We start from the raw sequence: 12,029 nt of genomic DNA, 5'->3' as shown, positions 1-12,029 counted from the left end.
ACAGATGTATGCGTTTGAGTAAGACAGAATGATATATATTATAATATATAATATAATCTATATAATATAATATAAAAACTAAATCAAAGATGTCGCCACTATTATCGAATTTGGAATTAAAAAAGTCTGTACTGTCGACCTTGATTGAGTTGGGTAATCGGTTTAGTATCCCCTTAAGGGGATCCTAAAACCGTCTGTATTACCGACTAAATCATGTAATTTTTATATAACAAATACTTTTTTTCTTTTTCACAGATTCGGAAATCCTTTTCCAGGATTAAAGTATACGCATTAATACGTGTTTGTGAGGTGAAGTTTATGCCGAGAAAGATCAAAAATTTTGAAATTGATATATTTTTTACCATTTCTTAGTGTAACATAGCGTCTCAAGCTGTCAAGTCATGACAACATTTGCTTGATACGAAAGTTTTGTAACCTGTACTTACGAAATAGTAATCCACAAACACGTAGTTTGCATGAACAAATAATGTCGAGTTCTTAGAATTTGACTGAAACACTTGATCGCAACGAATTTGTTATACGAAAATTGACTTCTTCTTCTTTTAACTTTGATTAGCCTTGGTTCTCGAAAACGAGATACATGGCCAGTTAAATCCAAAGCACCGTTAAACATTTTAACGGCAATATTTAAAAAAAAATTAGGCATGATGCAATATCCAAACCGAGACATCCGTTCCGGTTCACGCTCGTCACTAGACTTAGAGACTCCGCACAATAAAAGGAAGAGGGAACAGAGAACAGAGAATAAGAATTTCAATCTATCAGAAATTATGTATTCCACAATACATGATTTCTGATAAATTGAAATTCTTATTCTCTGTTCTCTGTTCCCTGTTCTTTTTGTTGGGCGGAGTCTCTTACGAAAATTGACACGAACGTGCGACTGCGTGTATCATAGGTTGCGTGAAATATTGGTGTGGTAGTATATAAAGATAGATCGATGCGCTGGAAAAACAGCGACCTCTGGTGACTTCGTCGGTGTTCGGGCTTCGCTTTAGTGTTAGAATCTGTTTTATCAATTTTTTCAAACAAGTATTTTTCGAACTGCCTTTACAGATTAAAAAATCCTTTTCCATAATTAAAGTATAAACGATAATGTAGTTCAAACCAGTCGACTTTATGCCAAAACGAAAAAAAGGTAGAAAGTTACAGTTTTGTTATCAACTTTTAACTGCCGACTCGTAATAATGTTTGCTTTATATACGAGTTTTATACTTCATACATATAAAACAATCTTGGTTTGAACTAGAGATTACATGAACAACCAATGTTGAGTACTTAGAATTAGGTTTAGATACTTAATACGAAAGATTATTTAATTAGAAAATTTGTAGGTATGTGTGTGTGAGTACGACACTGACGTAGTATAGTATATAAAGATATGTCGATGTGTCGCATTTTATCGGTAAAGCAGCGATCTCATCAGTGTTCGAACTTCACTTCAGGATCCTTTTAATACTGTTTATTGAAATCGCCTGAAAAAGACGTTTTATATCTATTATATATATTATTATAATATAATTAATATTATTCCAAATAACAAAATATTTACAAAATGCCAGCATAATGCATGCATGTGTGCTGTATATGTGTCACTACGATCCAGAGGTTTGTTTTTTATTGTTGCATTCTGAATCGGTGTAATAAGTTAAAGTGAAACAAACGTATATTTGTTTCACTTCAATTTATTGCACTGTGTGTATTAGTTCAGAAAATGCAGCAATAAAAAACAGACCTCAGATAACTTTGCATCTGACGAGCATTCTGTGAACTCATGGAAATTATACAAATTCACAAGAAATATTATTAGGCACGAAGAACTGCCTTGTATTGAAGTAACTGCCGAATATAGTATTTTACACGTATGTGTTTAATCTCATAAGTCTATTTTCATTTAATAATACCGTTGCAACTTTTACACATATAAGAATACTACAAATTATAACTTATATCAGACACGTGATGAAAACACTGATCAAAATCATATGTTATTTGCTCAGTTTTAAATAAGCTTCGAATAAGCTACCAAACCTTAGCTATTAGTATCAAATATTATAATATAATAAATAAATATCAAGGCTTTTTTTTCAATGAATTTCGAAATGCAGCTTGCTCACTGTCGATGAGCACTGAAATAATCCCCTATCGCAGAATTGGGATTTAGGGCTTCCGAGTTAGGGTGATATTATATGTTGCGAAAAACGACTGCGGAATAAAGAATGCGTCATAGAAGCAACCAATCAGCGTTATTCTGTGTTATTCCGAATAGTGTTAATTAGTTGTTAGCGTTAATTGGTTGTTTCAATAACACATTCTCTATTCTGTAGCCTTTTTCTGCATTCTGTAATTTCACCCTTGCGTATGAAGCGCATGGATTGCAATACTGATGCGCTTCGAAATCGTTCTGTTTTTTCAATGCGTGCATAACACGCTTGAAGGGCTTGTGAATTCGGATCGGTTTCCTATGCGAGCTGTGCGCTGAGTGGACTGCAGTGGTAATGTTAAAAATGAACAATTGCAATTCACTGATTAGTGTTACAAAGATACAAAACAAATAAATATTTTGTTTATTTATTTACTGGACAATTAGTTCATGCATTGCAATATGTAACTTGACATAATCTTGAATACATAATGTACTTATATTAAAAAGTTGAGATTTTTGTCATTTATCTTATATGTATAATACATTTCCATACATTTTTATTAGAGCAGATTTAAAAAATAGATACTACTATTTATTAAAATAACTTATGATCCAGATAGTAAACCGTCTCCAAATTTGTCGTATTATTTTTAAATGTGATTTACAATTAGAATAATCTGTAGTTTTTTCATAATTTTGTTATGTTAAAATATCACCCATACATCTTTAATTGCAAATTATAAAAATACCAAGAATTAAAAATATATATTTCAAATTATATTATTATATTACTATACAATAATATGTAATATAATACATGAATTATATATACGTATATTACATTACTATTACATTATATTACTATATTGTTATTAAATATATTACATTATTTTATAACACATTTTTAATTGTTAGTTAAGAGTATTTAACATAATAACGTAACATGACATTAAACTTTGAAAAGATTGACTTCCAAATTTAAAAACTCGTAATTAATTAAGGTAAAATAAACTAATTATAATATAAAATAAATTTTATTTGTTTCGACTTTTTCTTCGCCATAATATTTGTTCTTCTTTAGAGTTCTTAGAAAGATTTCTGCGCGATCCACTTAAGATCACAGTACCATACGAATATTCGTTCGGAATTATACATGAAGCGTATAGATTGCATGAAGACGTATCAACTGCCTCAAGTTAAAAGAGAAGCAGTTAATACGCTGGGAGGAGTGCTAAGAATTCAATACGGTTAGTACAATCTGGGGAATTCTTAACACTTTCGAAGCGCGCAATAGCTAATTTGGAACGACTTTCTGTGTAGTCTATGCGCTTCATGCGTGACTCGGAACGTAAGCCCTAGTTGCACATTTCGACCGATTTTCAGCTAGATTCCTTCACTAACCCGCACGCAGCCTAAATGCCGATCATTGTTGGAGCATTGTTGGTCACTCAGGGTCATGACCTAGTCAAGGTCAAGTTGATCGGTGAGGCGTTTATACAGAGTGTCCCAGAATGATCACCAAATATTTCGTGTGCTAATAGAGCGGACTAAACTCAGTCGAAAAGTTCTTTACCACTTTGCAATTTTCTCAATAATTAACAAAATATTAATTACTAAAAATTGTCGAATATTGATTTTCAATATTTTTTTTACTATCAACTTTAAGTAACTTCCCATTCTCCCTACTCAGCAAACACCAAATATAAATATAATATAAACACTAAGTATAAGCGTATTCAGGCCTACGACGGTCAAAGCTAGATCTTTTTTGCCTAAATAATTCCCAGTGAATTATCTATATCCTATATATGTACATGCATGTATATCATATTTTTGTAGTTATTCAAACTGCGTGCCGAAATTTTTCCGGACTTTATCTAACGCAATTAAACTACTACAATAATATCACAAGTTAAATTAAATTGACAATGTGCTGAAAACCTTAAATAAATTTATTGCGAAAAATATTACCTCGACCGGGACTTGAACCCGGATCTCTTGTATTCCGTACGAGTGTCCTAAGCCATTAGACCATCGAGGCCTTAGTAATATTCTTTGCAATAATCAGTATATGTAAGAACAATAACGCTTTTTTGCAGGCAGCGTGTATAACCACTAATAAGATTTTTTTATTCGAACCGACAAGAATTAAACACTAAGTATAAGCGTATTCAGGCCTATGACGGTCAAAGCTAGATTTTTTGACTAAATAATTCCCAGTGAACTATCTATATCCTATATATGTACATGCATATATATCATATTTTTGTAGTTATTCAAACTGCGCGCTGAATTATTATAAATATAATATAATATAGAAGTAACATGTAATATAATCGTTATTATTACATATGTTACCACATATTATACGTATAATATGAAACATATTTTATACATTAAAAAAAAGAGTTCATGGAACAGCAGAATTTCATGTAATACATATAAATATAGTATAATGTTCTGATAATTATTTACATTATACAGGGTGTCTTAAAATAATCGCCAAATATTCAATGTACTGGTAGAGCGCAGTAAACTGAGTTGAAAAGTCTTCTATCATTTTACAATTTTCGCAATAGTTATAACTATTGCGAAAATTGTAAAATGATAAAAAATATGGAAAAATTATTGAACAAATTTTTAGAGTTCTATGAGAAGAAATAAACAATTTTTGTCCCTTGCTGTTTTTTCTGTAAAATTGATAGTACTTGAGTAAAAATTTATTGAAAACCAATATATTTGATGATTTTTAATAATTAATATCTTAACTATTGCGAAAATTGTAAAATGATATAAGACTTTTCAGCTCAGTTTAGTACGCTCTACCAGTACACGAAATATTTGGCGATCATTTTAAGACACCCTGTATAATGTAAATAATTATCAGAACATTATACTATATTTATGTGTATTACAAACGAATATAAAATTCTGCTGTTCTATGAACTCTTTTTTTAATGTATAAAATATATTTCATATTATACGTATAATATGTATTAATAACGATTATATTGCATGTTACTCCTACGTTATACTCGTATTGTATTTATATTAGGTGTTTGCTGGGTAGGGAGAATGGGAAGTTATTTTCTAAAAGTAATTAGTTACCGTTACTATGTTACTGATTTTCGAAAATCACTCGTCATCGTTACCGTTACTTCAAAAGTAACGATAAGTTATATTTCCGTTATGTTTTTAATACTAAAATAAAATCAGTCTAAAACATTTTGCAATATAGTTTGTTTAAATATTAATAACGCAATAAACAGTACTGACACTAGACTGATATGTGAAAACACAACTACTCATACAGCACAGAAACTTGCAGTAACATTGCAGAAACGTTACAATATTGCAGATTGCGCTGTAATATCGTTGCAACATTGTAAGTATTAGGAATTGTAATATATAATACGTATTATGGCGCAAGATTTTGCAAATCTTGCAGTATTGTTACAGAGACATTAAAAACATTTTGGCTTTTGAGTAATGAACTGCTATCACATATGGAAACATGCGCCAATTACATGTTATATGATTGTTAATTATTTCCATTAATTTAGGAACTATAGTGTTCATTTCAACATTTGTTGTCATCGCCGCGCGACAAGACTTTTGAAACTTTATAATCAATTCTCATAATTTTTTGATATATTTGAATTAAAAAAATTTTTTTAATATATTACAATGAAAATGAGATAGAATGCGTGGAGTTTCTTATTATTTCCATTTCATCAGTTAATAATATGTATAAAATAGGCATACCTGCATAAAATATGTAAAATATATATTTGCGAAAATATGTATATAAAATATCTATATATCTATATACGTAAACTTTAAAATATATAGAGGAAACTATTATGAGATAGATGCCTAATATGAGCGACGTTTCTGCTAAGCTAATAAACGCTATCTCTCATTATCATAGTACCACCATAAATTTATTGCTCTTCGATTGAAAACTATTTGGTGGAAATTTCATGGTAATTATACAGATTAGGGGACACCGCGCCGATGACCTTGACCTTGACATATGTTGTCAAGGTCATAATCCTGAGTGACTTTCAGAAGGTTTTAGTTGACGATCATTGTTTATTAAAAAGTTATGAATAAAAAAAGTTTGAAAGATAAGCATTATTTCTGCATCATTTTTGCTATATATGCAATACACTAAACACTATTCTACATAGGTTTTGATTTTCAACACGAAGCGACTTTCACTCCCCTCTCCAACTGTAAAAAATTTTTAATAATAGTTGCAAATACATTACGCTGCAACATTGCTACAACATTACAGCGCTATCTTGTTGAAGGCGGATATTCTTATGATGCTATGAAATTACAACAATATTGAAAATACATTGTGCAATCTATTTGCAATATTACAACATTGCAATAAGATATATCTGCAATTATTTTGCAATCTTTCTGTACTGTATGGGTAAGAAAAGAAATGCTTTATCCAAGCTAAAGCTTTGTATATATAATAGTGTTTTACAGTGAATTTATACATATGTATACATATCCAGTTCTACAGACCACACACCGGTTAAATTTCCGGTCTTGAAACATAATCCAGATAAAATGATATTTTTCACAACAAATTTTATAGTACATCACTTCACAACTTAAAGACGATATTCATAAAGCTTGTTCTTATATTAATACAGCTTTGTGGTTTTTGGCATTTTTAAGGCGTCATAAACCAATCATAGAGCCGTATTAGCATTTTAAAACGTTATTTGAAACGGTCTTAAAGTAAGAATAAATTATGAATACCGGCCAAAGATTGAGTACCCATACAAAAAATTATCGAAAATAGATTTAAAATATAAAAGTAACCATAAAAATAACTGTGTAACCCATATAGCACAGAATTGGAAGCAATATCGCTGCAAAATCTCTGCAATATTGGTGTAACATGTAATGTTACAGCAGTGTTGCTGCAGCTTTTGTGCAACTTTGTGCTGTAAAGGAAAATTCATTAGGTCTGCTCTTTTTAGCTAAAGTTCTTGCACGATTCATCTTTTTTCCCTTTTTCTCCACGTTGCAACGCGTTGGAGAGAAAAAGAGTAAAGATGAATCGTGCAAAAAGTTCAGCCAAAAATAACAGGTCTATTATTGTCACAAAAAATGCATCTACATTTCCGTTACAGTTACCAAAAAAGATAACGTCGTTATAAATAATGTGTTTATCTTTAATTCCTGGAAAAAAACTATCCACCTAACACGTGATATGGCGTAAATATTGCAATATACCCATAATATTATGTAGTATAATTAAATACAATATAATAAAAATGTTATTGATATGCGACAATAAAAAGAAGGAAGATCAATTAAGAGCATAAAAAACAAATTAAAAATTTACCCACAATATATGTTTAATTTGATTTTACATGTGTCCAACTTATGATTTCAGTCGGTTTTATAAAGTTTTGTAATTGACTTTTTTTGACGTTTCATTATGCAATTATGATGTGAATTTTAATTCTTATTTGCATTATTATTTTCCATTTAGAGCTGAGAAAGATTAATTCACGTCGAAACGTTCCTCTTATTATGTATTTCATTAGAAAAAATTAGTAATAACGTTGCGAAATTATAATAAATTAGTTTTTAATTTGATCAATTTTTTGCTCTTAATTGACTTATCTTCTCTTTATTACTATTTAGCATACTAGAGCTAGAGAATTAAAACGTATTATTGATATATTACATGTTAATGAATAACATTAAAATATTACAGTAATATTATTGTAATATATTGTTATAATATAAATAGAGCAAAATAACATCAAATGATGTTTCAATGATATTTCGCTTTAGAGATATTAATGAGATGTTATTAACATATCACAAAATTATCCCAGAGCATCATAACTGTAATATGACTTAGGGAATGCGCGGAAAAATCAATACTATATTTCATGGTTAAATGTATAAAAAGTAAGTATACAAATCCGCTATAAGAGGAACACGCTTCTTGTAAGTAGGAAAACGTCCAGACTTTCTATAAGAAGGCGTTCGCAAATCGAATTGATCTTGGCAAATCTTCCAGAAATTCCCAACTCTTTTGAAGTGCTTTCTGTGCCTCTAAATTTGAAAAGTTATAATGTATGCTCTTAGAGCGTATGGAATTACGTAAATAAAATATAGAGAAATATATAACATTTACATACGTAACATATATGTCATACATACGTAAACATATCACTGAAGTATGTATATCTAATACATAAACGATTCAAAGTTATTGATATAAAGCTACACCAGAACATAATACTTAGTGCAATGTTACATATTTTGGTTTATTGAGTTGTATATAATATTGGCACAAAATAATAACTTTATTTTTGTATGAAATTTTATAAGCGTTTGCGGTATATACGTCTGACGGAACCGTAATTCTATGCATCTGTTTTGTTTGACTAGCTATTCCAACATGCTGTGATTTGTAGTGTAGTAAACAAAATCAAGTATCAATTTTTTCCTATATTGTACAGATTATTATTTTGACTTCTAGCAATATTATGGACTCAAACGTATTATTGTCCTCAATAAGATACAGTTATTATTGTTATCTTTTCAATTTAAATAAAATGAATCTAAATTTAATATCTTATGTATCGTGTTTTATAATCATGTTCATGATTTAATGGATCATCTTTGTAATTTATCTCAAGAAATTTTTGTCACGTATTTCAGAACGGCTGATATAAAAATTTAATTCATAAAGCTTTTTAATAACATTTTGAAAAATTTATTAATACGATTTAATTCTTTACAGTATTATATTAATATTATATAAATATCACATAAATATTGCATAATATTATAATAATATATTATGACATCACAGTTGTATTACTATAATATTATACAATATTATTACTGTGATTTATTTTCGAGAATTTTAATGTTACACTATGATATCGCAATATTTCAGCAATATTTCTGATATATTTCGTTGTAATATTGCAATGGAAAAATAATATTGCTGTGATGTTGCTATAATATTACGTGGGTATAAATAATGTGGTCTTTTTCCATGTGGCATCTTCCCCTGAGTTACTTTATATATTATACAGGGTATCTGGAAATTACCGACAAATGTTTCGTGTGTGGGTAGAACAGACTATACTGGATCGAAAAGTCCTGTACCATTTTGTGGTGTCAGCAATAGTTAACGAGATATTAACGTTTAAAGATAGCCGAATACGCGCGTCCACCCGACCAACTGTTGCCGAAGGTAGGGCCACCGAGCGCACGGCGCGCGGGCCGCGAGGAGCGGAGATGGCCTAGCAGGCGAGCCTTTAAAGCGATGCTAAAGCCTCCTGTTTTACCCACATTTCCATTCGGTGAAAAATCTCCGTATTCGATATACGAATTGCAAAAGTATTATTACATAAATTAAAGTACACACAAACAGGACCTCAGCTGCACTGGATTTTATAAGAAAATCGAAAAAAATTTTTAATTCGTTAAAAATTCACTTACTTTTGGCTTGTACAGCTGTCACCTCAGATATATATTTGTTCGATATAAGAGTTTTAAATCCACATCTTGAAAATAAGCGTGCAGGTCACATTATTGAAACAAACGATACCGAGTTTGTAGAACTAAGATTGAAAGTCTAGAAAAAAAGTATTGCCACCGAATAGAAAATATGTATACAGGTGCTTTGCGAAGACTGGGACTGTCAACAGAGCCGAAATTCCGTGTAGTAGTTGCGCGGCCTTGCGATAGATGTTGCTGGCATATGTTAGATAAGAACAGATGTATGCGTTGAGTAAGACAGAATGATATACATATATTATATAGGGAGGATCCCGTTTGCCTACAATCTCGATTGCACACACCATTCATATCAGCTGGTGCCTAGTAATTTTTCACTGCTTTACTAATGAGAATATTTTATTTTTAAATTAGCCAATTAGCGACGCAACATGCAATGTGTGCAAGCGGAGCCTTCCCTACTTTATATAATATAATGTAAAAACTGAATCAAAGATGCCACCACTATTATCGAATTTGGAATTAAAAAAGTCTGTACTATCAATCTTGATCGAGTTCGGTAATCGGTTTAGCATCCCCTTTAACTCGAACGGCGTGGCGCGCCTACTAGGCCATCCCCGCTCTTCGCGGCCCACGCGCCGTGCGCTCGGTGGGCCGTACCTTCGGCAATAGTAGGACGAACGCGCGTATTCGGCTATCTTTAAACGTTAATATCTCGTTAACTATTGCTGACACCGCAAAATGGTACAGGACTTTTCGGCTCAGTATAGTCTGTTCTACCCACGAAACATTTGTCGGTAATTTCCAGACACCCTGTATTTAATGTATATATAATAATAGTATCCTTGATTGGTCTCTGATAAAACATCCCTACAGATTGTGACATGGCTTGCCATAAGAAATGCGAAAAACTGACAGGGAATCTATGTGGATTGAATCAAAAGCTAGTCGCTGAAGCATTGCAAGCTTTAAAGAGAAGTGAGTAATGATCTGAGTACCTCTCGTATTGTTAATTATTTAATTGCAACGTTTCGATAAACAGTTTTACTAAAGTAAACAATATTTTGTGGTATATTGATTGTTTTTTAGCTAATTTCACAAACATAAATATGAATACAAATTATGTAAATAATTTTTTAACTGTCAGATCTATTTTTAAGAAATATTTTACTGCTACGTGGTTAGTAGTTGATTCATAAAAACGAATTAATAAGATAATCAAAATCATAAGAAATTCTTTTGATGCTCGTAATGAAGAACCTATATTTTATATACGTATGTATAAGCAAATCATATAACAAATGCGCGCACACACGTATATGTATAATACAAATATTGCTTATATAATATATTTCATCTATTTTTAGTATATTTGTCCGTATTCTCATGTTTGTTGCACTGAAAAGTTAAAATTAATTATTTTTGTCTGTCTAGCAAATTGCATGAATCGGAGAAAACATATGCTTGCATTCCAACGAACATATATATGTTTAATCTTACATTTATTTTAATTATTTATAACAAAGATCGATTTGCTGATTATGATTTATTTTTAGCTCCTTCACAGTCGTCAGATAATCAACGAAACTCAGATTCTTCGGATCATTTTTCGAGTGGTCGAATAACACCACCGGCGACGAATTTGCCCAGATTCAAGAAATATACCATAATGGATTTTAATTTTCTCAAAGTAAGTATAAGTCAAAGATCTTATTAACATTTTCCTTGATGATGAAATGTATCTGATTTATTCAGAGTGAAATCTATACATGCTATTTTTATGCAAATATTTGACTTTAATTTAAAATATATACCTTTTGTATATGTACTTGTGTAACTTTTCGTTTGCTGTTATGCGCGTCATGCATATCTATCCCAGATAGCGAAAAGGTTAGCAGGATGTTGACAAACTGGTAGCAAATTTGATTAGAAGATGTTAGCAAACTGATCACAACTGATGTTGCATTCTGCTTCTGTTGACAGAACCTGTTCTATGCAAACAGACTGGCAGCAGAAATAGAATCTGCTGACCGAATCTGATAGCAGATTACGAGCAGAAACCGAGCAAACTTTGTCATTTTTATTTAAATCGATCTAGTTTCTCATAAGAAATTTTACGTACATATATATAAACGGTTATATACAGGGTGTTTGAAAATTACCGGGTAATCGATCACGAGCAGGTAGAACGGACCGAATTGAATCGAAAATTCTTATACCATTTTGTAGGTTGCGCAATAATTAACGAGATATTAACGTTTAAAGATAGTCGAATAAGCGCGTCCGGCCGGCCTATTTTGGTGCCGAATATACAACCTACCGTCCCCACCGATCGCACGGC

At 31.1% G+C, this 12,029-nt stretch overlaps 1 protein-coding gene across 1 annotated transcript in view; it reads left to right on the top strand.

Annotated features, from left to right (window-relative positions):
* LOC108769799 (uncharacterized) overlaps positions 1-12,029 on the top strand; it is a 72,440-nt gene that overhangs the window by 38,379 nt on the left and 22,032 nt on the right. The window contains exons 3-4 of the mRNA XM_018521000.1: positions 10,565-10,666; positions 11,245-11,378. Of these exons, the coding sequence (XP_018376502.1) occupies positions 10,565-10,666; positions 11,245-11,378 (236 nt within the window). The remainder of the gene's footprint in view (positions 1-10,564; positions 10,667-11,244; positions 11,379-12,029) is intronic.

Source organism: Trachymyrmex cornetzi, unplaced genomic scaffold (genome assembly GCF_001594075.2).
Source record: "Trachymyrmex cornetzi isolate Tcor2-1 unplaced genomic scaffold, Tcor1.1 scaffold95, whole genome shotgun sequence".
Classification (NCBI taxonomy): Eukaryota; Metazoa; Arthropoda; class Insecta; order Hymenoptera; family Formicidae; genus Trachymyrmex; species Trachymyrmex cornetzi.
This window is presented reverse-complemented; position numbering and strand designations above follow the sequence as displayed.